The sequence below is a fragment of the Natator depressus genome, chromosome 10 (assembly GCF_965152275.1).
Source record: "Natator depressus isolate rNatDep1 chromosome 10, rNatDep2.hap1, whole genome shotgun sequence".
Taxonomy (NCBI): domain Eukaryota; kingdom Metazoa; phylum Chordata; order Testudines; family Cheloniidae; genus Natator; species Natator depressus.
In genome coordinates this window covers 76,898,402-76,919,097 of record NC_134243.1, presented here as the reverse complement: position 1 = coordinate 76,919,097, position 20,696 = coordinate 76,898,402, and the positions used below count along the sequence as shown (strand labels likewise).

At 47.6% G+C, this 20,696-nt stretch overlaps 1 protein-coding gene across 1 annotated transcript in view; it reads right to left on the bottom strand.

The window, feature by feature from the left end:
* Positions 1 to 15,718, bottom strand: part of RASL12 (RAS like family 12) — a 30,719-nt gene extending 15,001 nt beyond the window's left edge. Inside the window, exons 1-4 of the mRNA XM_074966567.1 lie at positions 15,189 to 15,718; positions 14,368 to 14,547; positions 9,986 to 10,042; positions 580 to 653 (exon numbers count right to left, since the gene is read on the bottom strand). Coding sequence (XP_074822668.1) covers positions 580 to 653; positions 9,986 to 10,042; positions 14,368 to 14,485 — 249 coding nt within the window. The 5' untranslated portion in view covers positions 14,486 to 14,547; positions 15,189 to 15,718. The remainder of the gene's footprint in view (positions 1 to 579; positions 654 to 9,985; positions 10,043 to 14,367; positions 14,548 to 15,188) is intronic.
* Positions 15,719 to 20,696: the final 4,978 nt, after the last annotated feature.

Sequence of the window (20,696 nt, the reverse complement as noted above, 5' to 3'; positions counted from 1 at the left end):
CGCCTTTATTACTTACAGTGCTCTCCTAGGCAACAGATACAAACCCTCCACCCCTAGCAGAGTTTTCACCCCAGCTGGGAAGAAGAACCAGAGATGTGAGGAAATCACTAGGGACCTTGCTATAACTATCAATTTTATGTGGCAGGGGCCCAGATACCACAGTGACAGGCAGCAGGGTAAAACCCCACCCTCGATTAGCTTGGGTAGAAATAGCTGATTCGCGTAGTCAGCTACTTGTAGCTCTGACCTCCCTGCTTGCTCCTTTTCTCTCTCATGACGAGGTCGACATTCGGGATGAAATTGGCCCCTGTGCATCAGGCCAGAACAGGGCCTCCGCCCTGAGGCCCTCTGGACATACGCCTCGTGCTGGCCTCTGCACAGGGGCAACGTTCACCCCTGGTGAAATGTGAGACTTCACAGCAAACCATGCAGAGACGGTTTCCCCATTCGTTTCACAGTCACCACCCCGTTCTATTGAGATCCCTGCTGCGTGCTCCATGGGGAGCAGAAGCCTGCCATCCTTTCTAGAGGCACAGAGACTTCCTCCTTCGATTCCCTGGAGAAACCCTTCGCCATTACCTGGTCAGCTGTGTCCATCACTTTCATCAGCACTGGCTGCTGGTCCACAGTTTCTTCTGACGTGTAGGTGTCCTCTGCAAAACAGATGAGCTCTTGTGAGCGGCTGGGACGAGAGCCTTTCACATTCTGGGCCACACACTCCGGGAAGGCTGAGCCCCAGGTATTTACATCTTCCACTCAATGAAAGTGGAGACACAGGCACCAACTCTGTGGGTGCTCTGGGGCTCCGACACCCATGGAGAAAAACTAGTGGGTGCTGAGCACACACCAGCCACAGCTGTTCGGCGGCGCCACCGGTCAGCTGTTTGGCGGCTGGGGAAGGTGCTTGCGGGAGGGCGGAGAGCAGCGAGTAGCAGTCGGGTGGGGGCTTTGGGGGAGGGGGCGGAGCAGGGGTGGGAAGAGGCGGAGCAAGGGCTCGGGGGAGGGGGGCCTCAGGGCGAAGTGGGGGGGGTGGAGCACCCCTGGGGAAAAATAAAAGTCAGCACCCATGAGTGGAGGTCCCTGGTCCTGGTCCCTGAAGAACAGCACTGATCACAAGGCTCTAGCCACGAGATCTGCTAGCAGTGGGTGAATCGGGATCGCATAACAAGCCATTACTCCTCACTGCTTAGCACACCTCCCACACGTTCCATCGTTTTAAGCACGACTAAGACGAGTCAGTGTTGAGCTTAGCCATATAATTTGACTAGACCACGGTTATGCCTGTACGCATTGCTATTCTTTCATATCTGCATCACCATAGTGCCTAGAGGCCTTACTCAGACTCGAAGGCCCATTGTCCTAGGTCAGAGGTTCTCAAACTGGGAGTCGGGACCCCTTAGGTGGTCGTGAGGTTATTACATGGGGGGTCGCGAGCTGTCAGCTTCCACCCCAAACCCCGCTTCGCCTCCAGCATTTATAATAGTGTTAAATATAAAAAAGTGTTTTTAATTTATAAGGGTGGGTCGCACTCAGAGGCTTGCTGTATGAAAGGGGTCACCAGTACAAAAGTTTGAGCACCACTGTCCTAGGTGCTGTACAAACATGTAGAAGGACTGTCCCAGACCCAAAGAGCATACCCTCGAAGACAGGTGGCATGTGAAGGATGCACGGGAGTGAGACGCAATGAAATCAATACAATTGTTACCTAGAGATACATTTGCCACGTGTTTATTACTACAAAGAGACAAAAGAAGGCCCAATTATTCCCTTTGGCCCCTGAAGCTAATTGATTGGCTGGTTTCTGACGGGACTTGTGCCAGAAGTGAGTCTGGAAAACAGAGCTATTTGGACAGTTGTCTGATTGGAGATGGAAACATCCCCCGTTTTCCTAGATTCTTGGAAAACAATCTACTCTAATTGCTTGTTGGTATTTATAAAGTGCTGATCGGACTGATCTGGCCACAGGAGCAAAGTCACCGAGCTGTAACGCCAATGAAGGCAATGGCAGTTACTTCAGGGATGGTTTTGGCCCGCAGATGTTACTGCCACTAGCCCATCACAGTTTCCCTGTAAAGAACACTGGGCCAGATCCTCCGGCACATATGGACACTTTGTGCCGCACCACAGGTGGATGCTGGCTGTAAAACCTGGCCCCAGGAGGGTCATCCCAGTTCAAAATGGACCCTTTGGTGGCTCAGAGTCAATCATAGACACATGCCTTCAACACGCCCTCCCTGCTGCTGTCATGTGGGCTGTGACCAGAGGAAAGAGGACATGTCTGGATGTCCCCATCTTGTGCCAATCGCTGACTGGTTTCAGCCCCCTCAGCTGGTGAAAATTAGAGCAGTCCAGAGGCTGCTCCAGCCTGGTGCAGGGGGCTGGCCCTGCATATAGCAGCCCCAGGATCAAGGGGATGGACTAGGGAGATTTCTATGTCCTTCTCTGAAGCCTCCACCCCGCAGCTGCTGCCTTCTGTTGTGAGCTCCTTGGCGATAGCCACAGATCCAGCCCATTATTGGTACAACAGCCTCCAAGGAATTTCAGTGAGATTCTCTCTCCACAGTCCTGTCTCTGACCCAACAATGAGGCCTTTGGTGGCTTGCACCGCCGGCATCCCTCAGTCTCTTTTGTATTATGCAAAGCTCTCCGTTGAGTCAACGCTTCCGCTGCACAAGTGTCCTGAGCCCTCTTTCCCAGGTAAAATAAAGGCTGTATTTTCACATACACATCTGTGTCTGCACCCACAACCAACACATGTCACATTGGATGTGTACCCATGTAGCCTGGGCCAACCTGCATTTGCATATGCAAATCAGGTATCAATGCACTCAGCTTACCCATTACACTTCTTAACAAGCCTTAAGATCTAATGTAGGCTATACTTCAGAATCCATAGAGCTCACAAGGACCTTCTACCTACCTACCTATCACTGTAGTACCTATGGGCCATTGCATATATGTACATGCATTCTATGGTTGGCTTCTCATATGAATGGCCACACTGGGTCAGACCAAATGTCCATCTAGCCCAGTATCCTGTCTTCTGACAGTGGCCAATGCTAGGTGTCCCAGAGGGAATGAACAAAACAGGTAATCATCAAGTGATCCACCCCCTATCACCCATTCCCAACTTCTGACAAACAGAAGCTAGGGACTCCATCCCTGCCCATCCTGGCTAATAGCCATTGATGGACCTATCCTCCATGAAGTTATCTAGTTCTTTTTTGAACCCTGTTATAGTCTTGGCCTTCACAGCATCCTCTGGCAAAGAGTTCCACAGGTTGACTATGCGTTGTGTGAAGAAATACTTCCTTTTATTTGTTTTAAACCTGCTGCCTATTAATTTCATTTGGTGACCCCTAGTTATTGTGTTATGAGAAGGAGTAAATAACAGTTCCTCATTTACTTTCTCCACACCAGTCATGATTTTATAGACCTCTATCACATCCCCCCTTAGTCGTCTCTTTTCCAAGCTGAAAAGTCCCAGTCTTATTAATCTCTCCTCTTATGGAAGCCGTACCATACCCCTAATCATTTTGTTGTCCTTTTCTTAACCCTTTACAATTCCAATATATCTTTTTTGAGATGGGGTGACCACATCTGCACAAGGTATTCAAGATGTGGGCGAACCACGGATTTATATAGAGGCAATATGATATTTTCTGTCTTATTATCTATCCCAGGGATCGACAAACTTTGGCACACGGCCCGCCAGGGAAATCCGCTGGTGGGCCGGGACGGTTTGTTTACCTGCAGCGTCCGCAGGTTCGGCCGATCGCCGTTCCCACTGGCTGCGGTTCGCCGCTCCAGGCCAATGGGGGCTGCAGGAAGCGGTGCAGCCCGAGGGATGTGCTGGCCGCCCTTCCTGCAGCCCCCGTTGGCCTGGGACAGCGAACCACAGCCAGTGGGAGCCGCGATGGGCCAAACCTGCAGCCGCAGCCGCTAAACAAACCGGCCTGCCCCACCAGGGGGCTTACCCTGACGGGACACGTGCCAAAGATTGCCGATCCCTGATCTGCCCCTTTCTTAAGGATTTCCAACATTCTGTTCACTTTTTTGACTGCTGCTGCCCATTGAGTGGCAATTTGAAGGTAATTTTTTCCATTGAATTCTACTACTATGGTTTTACTTTTTTCTTTTGGACCCAATAGAACTCACTAGCTCCTCCACATTCTGAGCTTGATCCAGCTTCTATCAAAGTCAATTGAAAAAGTCCCTTGATTTCACTGGGAGTTTGCCTGGGCACTGTGACAAGTGAAAATAACCTCCTGCTTCAGCTGTATCCTTCTGCTAAGTGGCCATCCCTCTTAAACCAAAAGTTGAATCTCCTTTTTAGGTTGAGTAAGAACCATCGTTTTCCCCCTCAATCATAAACATTTCGACATATCTGCTAAACCTGGTTTAACAAACAAGTCTACAGTAGGAGAGCAGCATGTAGGTCATGTTTTGCTGTTAAAACATCAGCTGTCAAAATAAATCCTGTCACAAATGGTTCAGACCGGAACTGGAAAGAGTTTAACCCATTTCAGAATTAATGTGTTGCTTACTTGGCAATAGCAGGGGCTTATGTAAGTGAATGTCGCTATAAATTCATTTGATGAACTTCATCTGTTGCACATTTATTCAAGGAATGACACATCTCTGGCATGGGGGCTGCAGCTCAATGCAGGCGTTTGATCTTACTTCACCTGGGTTACGAGTTCACATCTCAATTATCCTGATGAGTTCGGTTTTGAGAAATGAGAGCAAAGGAAAGAGGTTTGCATGCTGCTGTTCGCCAGGGCTGGAAGTTTCATGGCCCAGGACAAGACTGTTCCATGCAACAAATATCAGGAAAGAGCAAGCACAATAAGGGAAGGGCAGAATAGAAACATTCTGTTAACAGAAGGGAGGAGAGCGAGTACTGTAGGATCTCCTCTAAATGAATCAGCCAGGAGAGTTCGCCCATTCTAGCTCCTCTTGCTGACTAACATTCAGATTTCTGTTAGCCAGCAGCCATAACATTCCTAGGCAGAGGTACTTGGTAGTAACGGCCACGGGACTTCATATGTGCACAGACAGAGGGTACTTCTACACAGACAGGGGTGCTAGAACCATCTGTATCGTGGGGGTGCTGAGAGCCATTGAACCAAACTGTAAACCCTGTATATGATGGAAACCACTTCAAACTAGGGGGTGCGGCAGCATGCCCAGCACCCCTAGTTCCAAAAGACCTGCAGCATGGCCAGGGCTGGCCTGGGACAGCTGACCTGGGCTCGCGAGGCTCAGGCTGAGAAGTAAACATGGCTATGTAGACGCAGGATCCCAGAGCTCAGGCTCCAGCCCGATCCCAGATGTCTACACAGCAATTTTTCAGCCCTGGTCAGCCGACCCAGGTCAGTAGCAGGTTTTTATCCCTGTGTAGACATGCCCAGGGAGTACGGCAGGCTAGTAGTCTGAGTGCAGGTGTAGACACCATGAATTCCTGACACTTGCTCTGCAGCCTTGTCACGTAACCTTTCTGCCATCATTTCTCCATCTGGAAAATGGGTCAATAATTTTCTTAACAAGTCTGTGGCCACCTAACACCACACGAGAGATGTCACTATGGTGTATGCCATCTCTTCTCAAAAATTCATGCTGACAGCAGGGATAGATTGCAATTCTTTCTCCTCAGAACACAGATGCACTCAAACTTGAGCTATAGGAAAATCTCCTGTAACTGATAGCAATAGAGGGCATATGACACACAGTCAAGCAATTCTGATCCTATCCTGTACAGAGCAGTGGTACACACATACACACTCAGAGTAGCCGATTCTTTACAAAGCTTACTTGCCTACTACACAAAGGAGTGGGAAAGCTAGTGGGCCTGATTTGCTATTGCCTTATACCAGTTTTGTGTAACTTCATTGATTCCAGTAGCATTAAACTGGTGTGAAACTGAAGTAACAAAGCAATGAATCCAGGTCAGTGTCTCCAAAGCCTTGTGATGATTACCAGTGCTAGGTATTACAATACAGACAAGAGCGTCAGTATTTTTCTCCAAAAATCCAAATAGCACAAATCAAGAACTCATCAATATATTTTCTTTTTTGGCCATCAGTAAAGGTAAAAAACACCAATTCAACTGGAAATCAAGGGTGTCTATTTCACAATGGACCTACGGCTCAAATGCACATGTGCATATTCTGACAGGGGAGAGCATAGGCCAGCCGTCGCACAGGTATGTTCAGAAAAGGTTTGATCTGGTAAGAAAAACAGAGCTATGCAGAATCAGGAGCCGGAGGCATGGTGGTGTTCTTGTCTGTTAACTTATGCTGCAATGGCTGTCTTTTTTTTTTTTGAGAAATGGGGAAGAAGAGATTACTTGTGAAGTAACAATTGTGACAATAATGAATGTTCAGCAATTGCTCCAACTAGATATTTACAGTCATATTTTTGAGAGGCTTTAAAATATGGGAGGATTTCTCTCTCTTCTCCCTTCTTTAAAAATGAGTTCTTGAACAAGATCTGAGGAAAGGATTTTTAGGAACACAAGTTGCTGAGTTATTAGGTCTTTAGTCCGTTCTTGGCTAATGGCCACAATAAATCATTTGCAGTTCTTTATGATGCCCTGGATTTGGGCCCATAAAAATAGTTGTTAATTACTCAAACAGAGATTCAGTGGAAAAAATGCCCAGAACATTTAACTGCAGTCAGTGCAAAATATAGTTATCTCCAGACTTCTGCATCTGTTGCTCATTTCCGGGATATTAGTTTTCTACCAAAGTTAACACGTTCCCCAAATTGCTAGCTTGCAATTTCAGATGGAGCAGTGCACAGCTGAGACAGTGAAACACACTACAGGCCACATCCAAAAGCCACTGGGAATCTTTCCACTGACTTCTCCAGGCTTTGGAGCAGGCCTTAAGGGGAAAGAAAATAAATATGTTAGGAAGCGTTGTTTCTCTAAGCAATGATGCTGCCTCTCTTAGGGCCTGACTTAAACCCTTTGAAGTCAATGGGAATCTTTCCATTGACGTTGACGGGCTTTGGATCACACACTTTTGTTCCAATGCAAACTCCTTTGCCCATGTGAAGAGGGCTTTGAGTAAGCACAGGACAGCCCAGAGGTCAGTGGATGTGACTCCTAATTTAAGATAGTTCAGGCCCCAGATTTGCTCTCTTGGTTTTGTTACAGAGAATGTCCATTTTCATCTGTAGTACTATCAGGTTTGTTCTAGGCTGGTTCTCTGCAGCAAAGTTTTGCTCTGTTCTTGTGCAGCTCATTAAAATGAATGAGTTGTTTTGGGTTTACACTCACGCGCTTAGGGATTGTTCAAAAGACGATTGCAATGAACCTGAGCCTTTCCCTGAAATCAGCCTGAGCCTTTCCAAACTCACGATTGGATCCACTCTACAATAACAAGCCAATGTGTATCCATGTGATAGGGGATGAGCAGCCTGGTGAGGATATAGAATACACTATCCAGATTTCAAGAGATTATTCATACACAGCAGATAATAAAGGAAAAATTATGTGAAGGATATAAACCCTCCTGCTTCAGGGCATCACCAACCTCTAACTAATGGGGGTCAGGAGGAAACTTTCCCTATGGAGAGATTATCCCATCACTGCCTACTGCAGAGTACACGCACCTTCCTCTGAAACCAGTGGTGGTTGCCACTTTCAAAGACAGGGTAGGGACTAGATCGTCTGATCCAGTCTGGCAATAACTACATTGCTTTGCTAGTGTCTCTAACCGTCTTTCCCCCGTTATGAATTTTTATGAGTTTTCAAACAACTCTGGCCAAGTCCTTATTCCTGACGAACACTGTGCCTCTGGAACAGAAGCCTTTCCATGTCGCCACAGTGAACACCAGGCAGTTACGTATTTTTCAGCTGTCCTCTGTAACTGCTTCACAGACATCTGGATGCAGATTGAAAGGGAACCAAAAATAAGACAACTTGTGCCCATTCTCCCGTAGGTGGAGGAATCCCATGTAGGAACCGGGATTCTCTAGGCGTTCTCACTGGCAGAAGTCCCTTTATTCTTTTCTCAGGGTTGGGAAGGGAGGTAGGGACTTAAACGGTGCATAGCCCTGGTGCTGACCTGCTGTGCAGGGGGAATTTTACCGCTTTGTGGAAGATCACTTTGTAAAGGGGGAACATATTCCTTGCGGCCCCGTGCTGATGAACATGAGTGTAAGAAAAAAGGCTCTCAAATGCTGGGCAAAATCCTATAGTCCTTGCTCAGGGCCAAATTCACACCCGTTTCACTGCTGCTGACTTCACTGGGAAGTTTATCTGAGGAAGACTGCAGAGGGAATATTTCTGAAATCATCTTGTCTTTTAGAGTTATTAATCGGACTAGTAATCCAATGCTACCTCCATAACTATGGAAGCTGTTCTTCTTATATTTATATATCTCTGGTGTCTGTAATGACAGTTTCAGTTTTCCTTTCTAGTCAATTTCCTGGGACAAGAGTTGTGATTTCTGTCATCTAGCCTTTCTCAGCCTGGTCCTGTTCCTTTGATAGGCTGTCCCACACAGGAGTGTATTTATGTGACTTGTAAAACAAGATACCATCTGGAATGTGCATGGGGCTGAGAGAACCGGTAGCAAAGGAGCTGCATGTGGCGAAATGACAAGCAGAGAACAGGAATAATCCCTTTTTTCTTAACCAAATAAGGCGCACATGATCTAGTCTATTCTAATCTATTCTATTCGCTCCTCTGGCACAATGGCACTTTCTTCAGTATGGGTAAATCTTGTCTGTGAGGAAGACAGGACGTTCCCAGGGGCTGGTCTGAGACTGTGGAGTGAACTCCCCCAGGATCTAAGGACCACCCTCACTTTCCACTCCAAGTGCACAGTGCATTTTTTTGACCTGCCATCTCTGACATAATATAGAGCAACATGCGCTTGCGCGTGCGCGCGCACACACACACACACACACACAGACAACACCCTACCAAAACAATACACTCCACTGCCCACATTTCTCCCACTGGGGAGAGGATGAGAGAACAAACAACGTGTGACTGCGGTTAGTTACGGTACTGAATGCCCTCCGGGAAGATGCTCACACACTATAACGATGAGCGTAGTATAGTAACCTACACACAACAGAGAATAGAACAGAACTGGTGTAAATCAGTGTAGATCCACTGACACCAATGGAGCTATGCCTGTTTACACCAACTGAAAATCCGACCCATCGTGAGAACAACCCATGGTACCGGTCACTAACCCACAACCAGTGGGGCAGATTCTGCTCTCTCAGCAGTGTAACCCCATTGACTTGATTTATATTGGTGCCAATGATGGGAGAGTCAAGCCCATTGGTTTACTCTGAGTCTAAAGCAGATTTACCACCCAAACCTGCCTCAGAGCCACTGCTGAACTCAGAACTGACACCAAAGGGCTAATTTGAGAGTCGGATGTGCAGTACATGGCCAAACAAGGAATGGTGAAGCACCAATGATTGGAGAGAATGAGGAGGAATCATATATATTTTTTGGAGATAGAAAATAGAAGTTTGTGTTTTCCATGATTTCCATGAGCACTTAGAAATACAATAAAGAGGAGGCTAATTTCATCAGCACACACCCTTAGCGATGACATTCGGAAGCACCGATGTAAAGTGCCTGGAAAATGAGATTTACATATGAGAAAAGTGGTTTTCAATCGGCATTTTTCAGTGTAATTAAGTTCTCGTGGTTTTATATTTCCCAAGTGTTTAGTTGTTTTCAAAGTACCATACTTCCCCTGCCCCCCTTAAATGCCATATGTATAGAAACCCTAGACCTAGGGAAGAATTACTGTCCACTTATAAAGGAAGAATGTTTTCTCATCTGCCAGTGTAGAAAGCCAGCTTGGTACCAGCTGGCTAAAGAAAGCTGCAGAAACTAACTGCTTGATTTATATCACAACAATAATAGGACAGGCACAGAAGTGTTCCAGGAAATGCCACGTAGACAACAACCAAGGGAAAAATAACTGCAAAGAAAATGTCTTACCCAAATTGGGATCATATTCACTTATAAACCTCTTGGTTAGAAACTTCACAGTCAGTGCTGTAAAAGGTGAAACAAGGTTCGTTTAGTCTCAGTTTTGTTCGCCTCTGTGCAACTCAGCTTCACACCAGTAGCAAGTAGCTCTTGCAGCCACGTGCAAAGGGAAATGGACAAACTCTCCCTTGAGAAATGGTTCATGGGCCGGTTTAGTTCTGCTCATGAAATTAGAGCATCCCGACACTTATTCTTTCCCTCGGGGTTAGGCTCAGAGTTCCCATCTGTCGAGTGATACAAACTATTACACAGTATATTTATACACACTCATTTCACTTTTGCTGAGCTGCAACACACTTTCGAAGGATCACTGATTAGATTTCACGAACACAATTCCCATAGGAGTTTTTCAGAAATGGGGTCTGAGCACAGGATTGGGAACCAACAACTTCTACACTCTAATCCCACCTCTGACAGTGACTAGCTGAGCCTGGTGGAGACTGGCGTAAATCCACCAATCAATGGCACGATAGCAACATCTACCAGCTGAGGATCCGGCTCCAGGATTCCTTTCCTCCAGCGACCCCACCGACAGAAAGATTTCACCCAAAGTTTCTCTTATCGCCAGGTGTCAAAACCAAACAAGTCCTAACTTATTACACCTTGCAACTAACCACAGCCCAGATAATGTCACTGGGCCCTCCCAGCCCCAGCCAGCATGAACCAGACTGAGTTTAAAATGCACAGTAGGTACTGCCGGGAAAAGCACAGCAACATAACGGCATTTCTGAGTTGGACGTTTGTTGTCCCAGGACATCGTCACAGACCCTCCATATAGTCTGAGTGCAAAGCCACGGGGAGGCTTGGGGCAGAATAAAGTCATTTGCATTAACTAGAAATTATGGGATGGCTTTTCTCATGTTTATTTACTTTATGCAACATTGTACAGACAGAAACATACGGAAGATGAGTGGCCGTGCTTCCCATGTGATAATTGTGGTTATTCACTTCTGACTGCTCCCCTGAACTCTGCCGACCCGTCTAGCTCCACCAGGCCTTATGTTACCCTTCCAACCTTCCGTCAGGCACCAGCTGCTTATTCTTTGAAATCAACCTACCCCTTCTCCCTTCAAATGTGGAATTTCCTCCCTTGCTGCTCTCCAGTTACTCTGCTCATTTGCCACTGGTGCCTGCAGATACTGACCCCTGCCATGAAACAGGAGCCAGGAAACAAAGGCTCTGAGTGGGCAATGCACCCCTATTCGGCAAAGCTCTTGAGGCCTGATCTGGCAATGCTGACGGGAACGGGAGCTGGAACATTGACGTCAAAGAGCACAGGGCTCAAGCCCGTAAGCGGGTGCGGAGAGTTAAACGTATGCTTAAGAGCTCTGCTGAATGGGGCTGAACGGCAGCCTCTCCGCAGCACTCCTGTGCCACTCACAACTTTCTCGCCATGTGCAGCGCAGGCTGGGCAGTACTCAGTCTGCAATAGTAAGAGGTCGAGGGGCTGACATCTTGTGGCTGGAAACGGGACCTTTCCACCACGGGCGAGAAGGTGGCTCAGCTCCCAAACCTGGAGCTCAGAAAAGCTCTCCTGGGGCGTTTTCAGATGTGTTAGCTACAGTTCTTCTCCTCCCTCTCCATGGCCTGCATGGTCAGACCTGCAGTATGAAGGCCTCTGGCTTTACGAAGATGGAGTTACACAAAACACACACCCAATCAAATCGTTGATAACTCTCTCAACCAGCTTTCCTGCTTGGTAGCCTACGTATTACCTGTGGGGCGGGTAATACAAAGGGTTTACTGGCATTGCTTTGAGACAACCTTCATAACTCTCTCACGGCTCGGCCACTCATGTGTAACACAGCCACCCCAAACTACTGCTCATCGTTTTATACCATACTGCCATGCCGTTATGGCAGAGAGTGTAACCAAGTACATAGGACACTGGCTGGCACTCCGGAGACCTCAGATCTAGTCCCAGCCTGGTGTATGCTCTGCTGCGTGACCTTAGACATGTCATTTCTCCTTTCTGTGCATTAATTTCCCCATCTGTAAAATGGGGAGAATTATACTTATCTCCTTTGCAGAGTACTTTGCAATCTATGGACGCAGAGCACCATATAAATGGAGGTAGATAACAGGATTAGTATCATATTGTCTGTATAATATATGAAAGGAGAAAGATATATTATACATCAGGCACTTGAGACTGATCCTGCAGTCCTTACTGCCATATTCTGCTTAACTCATGATTTTTAAATTGTAAGCTGTTTGGGACCGATACCGTCACTTAGCATGTGATTGTACCATGCCTCGCACCATGGTGCTACAAATGATAATCAAAATCAATGGGTGTTTGGTCTGTGTAAGGAGAGCAGGATCCAGCCGGATATTGAGTAGATTCATTTTGCTGCTTGTTATGGGTTGAATTTATAACGAGGCTAGTCTGTTAAGAGCAGCCACCTCTATTCACATGTTTCTCAAAGAATGCAAGAGACATTGTAGCAAGGAAGCGGCAGCTAGCTGAGTGTCAAAATTCACCCAGGGAGCATTGTGTTGATGCAGAAATTAGGTCACTTTAATCAGTTCACTCAAAGAACAAAAGGAATGAATGAAAGTCGAAGGTCTTTGCAATTCTTTGGGTTTGGGTGGAAGGCAGAGCAGATCAGATGTTAATCACAATTAGAACAGAGCAAAACATTTTCAGTGACTAGCAAAGTAGAGAAAAAATGCATTTTCCTGAATAATTTTTCTGAAATTATTTCCACATTCAGGTCAAAGTCAAAGAATAGTTTTGACTGAAAAAGAAAATGTAAAAGGAAATCTGGAAAAGTTGAAGCATTTTTTTCTGACCATTTTGAAACATTTCATTTTGACTTTTCGATTCAAAAGGGCATTTTGTTTAGACATGTGGGCCATTTAAAAAAAAAAAGGGGGTGGGGGAAATCACCCAAAACAAAACACCAAAGTGAATTGTTTTCAGGGGAAAACCCCCCTGAAAATATCAGTTTCAGTTCAAATTGGACCAAAATTTATTATTCACTCAGTTCTAGTCAGAATTGTTTAAAGGTCAACATGAAGAAAAGGCCATTCCAGAGAGAAGCAATTTCCCACTACAGATTCACCCAACTTTCCCCAGGATTTCTAGCAAACCTCTTCAGGAGCCATATCCTTCTTGCCTTGCACATGTGTGTTGACTTCAATCGGAATAATTGCAGGATGGTGGAACAGGTTTTGTTGGAAAATTGGCTACATACTATAGAATCTACCAATGGCCAACAAGCGAACGCTATTTAGTTTACGCTTTAGCAGGTAGTGTAAATGCAGTCATCATGGTTACAGTAAACAGAATCTAAAGGTTTTGAGCTGTAGGTCCAACCCAGCAAGGCACTAAAGCACATCATAACTTTAAGTGCATGAGCAGTGCCGTTGATTTCAATAGGGCTATTCGCGTGCTTAAAGTTAAGCATGCACGTAAGCACTTTGTTGGATCAGGGCCTTAGTTCCGATCATCACAATTTCTTCTCTGTGGGATTTCACTCATCTGGAGAAGGACAAAGGGAATGAGGAAAGTTCTGTTTTCCAAAGGCAGCTCTCCTCACCTGGAAGATTCCTGGGCCACATTTTATACTGGATGGGCCACCTGGGTGTCTGGTGTGACTGCTGTGAAACCAGCAAGATATGTTTGGCCCTGTGATGAAGGCTCAAATACAATGGAGTTCCTACAGAACTACATTTGATTTCACCCAGACTACTCCCCCGGACAGCTTAGCACAAATGACGTTATTCCAATGAAAGCTGTGAGGATCTGCCACTTTCATAACTTCAGGTGAATTAATGCCATGTTAGCAGCACTTTGCTATGCTCACCTCCAGAATGAGCGGGCATTGGCTTTTGGTTCCCTGAGCATGATCATGTGAGGCCTGGGAACCACAGGGCAGGGCCAGGATCAAGGCAAAGCTGAGTCTCTATGGTAAATTCCCATTTATTACCAGGTGGAGCAGCAGGGCAAAGTTTTAACCCTCTTGCTTGTTTTTATACCCATAGATTCAAGGAAATAATAACAAGGCCTAGAACTTATATAGTCCGTTTCCTCTATAGATCTCATAGTGCTTCATAAAGGACCAAATCCCCACTTTACAGATGGGAAAACTGAGGCACAAAGAAGGGAAGTGACTTGCCCAGGGTCACCCAGCAGGTCAGTAGCAGAGCCAGGAATAGAACCAAGGGTCCCTTGAGTCCCAGCCTGGTGCCCAACGCACTAGGCCACACTGCCTAAAATGAACATGAACCGAACATGTTTTACCCCAAGACCTCTCAGCCCAACCCTGGGGCTCTCTCTTGCCAGATGCATCTTTCTCTCTCTCTCGGTGACACTTTCCTCTCACCTGATTTGCCAGATCCTCTGCATCCTAAGATCGCCACATTGCACTCAGGCAGCAGGCTGGGGAGGTGACGGTCAGTGGTGCTGGGGGCGGCCCGTGGCTTGCCAAACATCGAGGACATTCTCTTGCCTTTCAAAGAGAGCGAGGAGAAAGCATGGGAGCATCACAGGGAGACTGATCACCCTATGGGGAGGAGCTCAGGTTACCGCTTGCAAGACAGAGCGACACAAGTGTTGAGTGTTATCCCCTTCACCAGCTCTATCACCCCCAACAGATTCTGCAGCACAGGTCCACCTCTGCCTCAGTGGGATCGAAGAGCATGGCGGGGACGTACGTTACTGGGGAGACAGGCACCCCCCTCCTCCTCTCTCTCTCTCCTTCCCAGTTCTCTGCAGCAAACTCATCTTCAGCACCACCTGTCAATTTCCAAGCCCCCTTGCAGGGCACCACTAACTTCTTCCCAGCCTGAAGAAGTGAACGGCAATAGGGCTTGGGAAATCAGGGCCGCAAAGTGTCGTTGGAAAGGCGCACAAAAGAAATCTCCCGTTCTCCTGAGTGCAATTTCTTTTGCATCCTTTAAATAAGCAGCAGCCCTGCAATGCTCAGCCTCCCCACAACACACACCTCCTTGCAGGAAAGAATTCACATTAAGTTTTGCTGTGTATTTCCTTGCAATTCCCCCCCCCCACACCCCGTCTCAACCAAACCCGCCATGAACACACGCAAAAGGATGCTTGCTTTGCAAAGACAAAGCTGCAACTGACCTCTACCCCTATGCCCTCCCCTCCCGCTATTAGAAACAGAAGATAAATTAGTCCTCTAACCTTGAAATCAGAGTTGGATTTTCATGAGGGACACAGAGAGGATGAGTTTGCTGGGCAGGCTTTGTTGTTTATATCCACAGATCCATGGTTTGCCCCCTACACACACACTCACACTCACACGCACGCACACACCTCCTCAAGGCAAGGCCAGGGCTGCACCCACACACTGAATCCAGAGGAACAAGCCAGCCACCAGGCACCGATGAGCCGAGTGAATCATTGGGAACTCAGCGTCTGCGCCGTCCCCACGGCTGCTGGCTCCGAACCTCAGCCCCGCGCGTGAATGAATGAGGCAGGGAGGAAGAGAGCTCAGGCTCCCTGCAACTTTCGCCAGCTGAGTCCCAGCCAAACTCCTTGTAAGGAAAGCTGCTGCCTCTCTCAGGCTCCGCTGGATACAATTTCCCATCAGCACAGGGGACTTTCCTCACAGCAAACAAATAAACCTGCCGAACAGGCCTCCAAGGCTCATGGTTAAAGGGGATAGAAACACAGCAGCTTGTGGTTCCCCTAGGGGCTTCTGTATGCTACAGTCCTAGCCCCTCACCCGGACACTGCAGCATCACCCTGCACTGGGCGGCATCCTTGCAGCACACTCAATACTAATACTTCCGTTATTAATAAAGGGCGGCAGCAAGAAGCTGTTAAAAGGAGAAAGAAAAACCTCTCTAGGAACCCACCCCCTCCTCTTTCCAAGCCCTCCTCAAATCACACGGCTCCCCACGAGCCTATCAAGTATTTCAGCCGCCACCCAAGGAAGTGCAGTGGCTCTGTAATAAATAAATATGTATATGTGATCATGTCATCTCCTCTGCACACTGTGCTGTCTGGGTCCAGACTGCATTATCATCTCTCGTACAGAAACACAGGGAGACCCCAGGCAAGATCCAGGTGCCCAGGGTCACACAGGAAGTCTGTGGCTGAGTTAGGGATAGACCCGAGGTGTTCTGAGCTGCCGCCCAGTGCGCTACCCACCGGGCTGCCCTTCCGACCCTTAAATCCCTTCTGAAATGTAGCACCCACAGAGGTTTTGCTTTGGTCCGCAGGAAATGTCTTGGGTAATTATGGGGGCACTTGTCTAAATAAACTCAGAGCATCCGAAGAAAATAAGCAAGTAATAGCATGGGACTTGGTTTACCTGGACTGGGAGTGCTGGGGCGCGGGGTGGGGGGGGCAGGAACCATATTTTTGTTATTCATGTGTCGGGTGTCTAGCACAACGGGGTCCTGATCTCTGAGTGGCGCCTCCAGGGGCTGCTGTAACACACAGAGTACATCAGCAGTATTGTCTCAGCTATCTCAGATGCTTTGGGAAGTGAATCCGCCCGGCCCAGTTTAATAGCTCAGCTGGCGTTTATATATTTTTTCACGTGACAGTTAGTTGAAGGTCAACAGAGGCCAACTTCTTCCAGAAAGTGACCAAACACAGCTGAAGACAGTAGGTCCGATTCAGCTCCCCGTTAGGCCAGTGAAAATCCAGAGTGACTTCCCTGAACTCCACGGAGTTCTCCCCAACTCCCAGCTGAGTCAGGAATAGAACCCAGGCATCCTGGCCCCCAGTCCTAACCACTAGGTCTCACTGCTTCCATTCATTCATTTGCTGTAAGAGATTTGTAGAATGCCTGTTGCTGTAGCAACTGGCTGTTGCTGTCATCTCCGAAGCTCCCTGCTCCAGCAGGTTTCAAAGGGGCTAATGCATCTGCCAACCAAAGTGCCAGCTTGGGGGCAACACAATAAGCAAAACAGAGAAACCTCCCCACCCCACCCCACCCCCCCAAATCCCCTAATATTAAACTCAAGCCATCAATTAAAAGCTAAACAAAGTCAGCTGGTGTAAATCAGAGTAGGTGGGGTAAACTGAAGTCAATGTTGCCATGGTGATTTATACCAGATTGGGATCCAGCCCTGTCTACTTGGATCACACAGACGCGTGCTCTTGTTTGGGGATCCGTCACACAGTCCTTAGGCCTGGTCTACACCGAAAATTCAGGTCGCTCAGTGACAGCACTCAGGGCTATGAACAATCCGCACCCCTGAGCACGGCAGCTATGTGGGTGTGGACGCGGCTAGGGTGACGGAAGAATGCTTCCGGAGAGCTAGCTACCATCGCGTGAGGAGGTGGATTACCTACTGTGAGGGAAAAAATCCCTTGCATTGCAGTAGGCTGCGTCCACACTCCGGGGTTATGCCAGCCTTGCTATGGCACCATAGCTACCCCGCTATAGCTCCCGTAATGTAGATAGGGTGGCCAGCTGACCCGGGTGTAAGGGTGGGAGGGGAAAAGCAGTGAGCAATGAGGGGTGGGGAAAGAGGAGTGGACAGGGGCGGGGCCTCAGGAGGAAGAGGCAGGGCAGGGGTGGGCCTCGGGGGAAGAGGCGGGACAGAGGAGGTTCCAGCACCCCTACTGGAGTGTCCAGTTTTTAAATATTACCAAGTTGGGAACCCTAAATGTAGACATGGCCTTGCTCACACAGGGCTCTGAGGGATTTCACTGGGAGGGAATGCAGGACTGGGCTCCTGCTTTGCAAACTGCTTTGGGCTCCGTTGGGACCAACAGCTCTCTTTTAATATACATCATTACAGCACTACTCTTCTGATTGTCATCCAGGAAAACAAGGGAGTTATTTTTAAACCTGCCAGAAATAGTCTGTGATTGCAACGGTCCAGCCTGTGCCTTGGAGACAGGCTCTGGTGATACTATCTGCTAGATGCATCAGTTAGCTCTTTTTCAGTACTGGGAATCCAGAGGTCATGCTGGGACCACCATAGAGGCAGTCATTTTTTCATACTGACCTCTATTTCAATAAATATGGTAACTGGTCGTTACTGCCACTCCCATGGAAAAATGGCTCATTTTTCTAGCAGCTCACATAAAACAGTCTTATCAAAACACCCATCCGTTAACTACAACCCATGACTGGCACTGACTGTAATGTACGGTGCAGTTAGCAAGGCCCTTACATAAACATGGCAAAGCACTGGAAAAGTCCGGTCACCAGGCCTAATTAACGCAGGGCCTAATCCTGCAGCCTTTAGACCAACAGCCCCTCCTTTGGGCCCGGCCCTGATCGCACACTTACTTAAATCAGGAGTAGCTCCAAAGGGAGCTTCGAATCCAGCCCAGTGGGACTGCTCCTATGAGTAAGGTCTTAAAGAACACAACACAGGCCAAAACTCGTTCCTGGCAGCACACACAATTCCATCCATTTTCACAGCCTTGCCCTCAGCTGGTGTGACTCAGCTTCGCTCTGGTGCGTTCAGAGCAGCAAGGCCAATTTGCAACCTTCTGAAAAGGTGCCAGGCCTAGCATGAGGTCAAAGGAGCCAATTCTGATTTCACTCTACCTTTACATCACAGCTATTCCATTGGCGTCAATGAAACTAACACAAGTCCCCAAATGCCTCCACTCCAATCACCCCCAAAACATGGTATGGGCTACCCCCATGCTGCTTGAAGCAGCAGTAGTAGACTCTGCCGTCGTTTGGCGACTAGTCAAAGCCATTTATTAATTCATCCTCACAGCATCCCCGAGGGTAGTATTGCGCACACACCCCATTGAGGCTCAAAGAGGGCAAGTGCCTCGCCCAGTCATTGTCAGGGCTGGGAAGAGAACACAGAGGTCCCCACTCCCAGAACCCTGCCCTAACCATTAGGCAATAGATTCATAGATACTAAGGTCAGAAGGGACCATTATGATCATCTAGTCTGACCTCCTGCACAATGCAGGCCACAGAATTTCACCCACCCACTCCTGCGAAAAACCTCTCACCTATGTCTGAGCTATTGAAGTCCTCAAATCATGGTTTAAAGACTTCAAGGAGCAAAGAATCCTCCAGCAAGTGACCCGTGCCCCATGCTACAGAGGAAGGCGAAAAACCTCCAGGGCCTCTTCCAATCTGCCCTGGAGGAAAATTCCTTCCCGACCCCAAATATGGCGATCAGCTAAACCCTGAGCATATGGGCAAGATTCACCAGCCAGATACTAAAGAAAATTCTTTCCTGGGTAACTCAGATCCCACCCCATCTAACATACCATCACAGGCCATTAGGCCTATTTACCATGAATATTTAATTACCAAAACTATGTTATCCCATCATACCATCTCCTCCATAAACTTATCGAGTTTAATCTTAAAGCCAGATAGATCTTTTGCCCCCACTGCTTCCCTTGGAAGGCTATTCCAAAACTTCACTCCTCTGATGGTTAGAAACCTTCGTCTAATTTCAAGTCTAAACTTCCTGGTGGCCAGTTTATATCCATTTGTTCTGTGTCCACATTGGTACTGAGCTTAAATAATTCCTCCCCCTCTCCGGTATTTATCCCTCTGATATATTTATAGAGAGCAATCATATCTCCCCTCAACCTTCTTTTAGTTAGGCTAAACAAGCCAAGCTCCTTGAGTCTCCTTTCATAAGACAAGTTTTCCATTCCTCGGATCATCCTAGTAGCCCTTCTCTGTACCTGTTCCAGTTTGAATTCGTCCTTCTTAAACATGGGAGACCAGAACTGCACACAGTATTCCAGGTGAGGTCTCACCAGTGCCTTGTATAATGGTACTAAAACCTCCTTATCCCTACTGGAAATACTTCTCCTGATGCATCCCAAGACCGCATTAGCTTTTTTCACAGCCATATCACATTGGCAGCTCATAGTCATCCTATGATCAACCAATACTCCAAGGTCCTTCTCCTCCTCCATTACTTCTAATTGATGTGCCCCCAGCTTATAACTAAAATTCTTGTTATTAATCCCTAAATGCATGACCTTACACTTCTAACTATTAAATTTCATCCTATTACTATTACTCCAGTTTACAAGGTCATTCAGATCCTCCTGTATGATATCCCTGTCCTTCTCTAAATTGGCAATACCTCCCAATGCCACCTCCCTTGTGTGGGATTGCTTCTGTGTAATGGTTTTTGCCAAATGTTTGTAACAACTGACTCATGCTGAGAGTCCCATGCCCACTGGCTGTGCCGGTAGCCAGTAAAGCCAAAATTTGCAGCCATTCATCTGAGTGCCCTCCTGTCTGAGGGCTCTGTTCACCTTGCAGTGGAGGGGCTGGGTTTCTACACCAGCTCTGAGAGACAGGGCCAATGACCCAGATGCTCTGCTGTGTCCAATTCGCGGTACGTGCAGCTGAGGGGGGTCACAGTTATTGTTTGCAGCTCCTTCATCCTGAGCCCACTCCTATACTGGCCCAGTCCCCAGAGTAGTTTAGAGCAGCCTCAGCGCTGCTCTAAACTACCCCAGCTGGCTAGTTTGCAAACTGGGGATTACCAAAGTGTAGCAGGGCTCTGGCCATGCCATCTTCCTCCCAGCCTTGTGAGCAACACAGTCCTTACACCAGAGGATGGAAGTATAAGTGTTATGTATTCCCACTCTAAGATGATCTAGGGATGCCCTCACCCTAGGGGAATGCCCAGCCAGCTGGCTCCACTGGTTTACAGCTGCTTTGCACTAGCCCAGTGCAAAGGGATTGAATCTAGACCGGTGTCTTTGAGAGCGCTG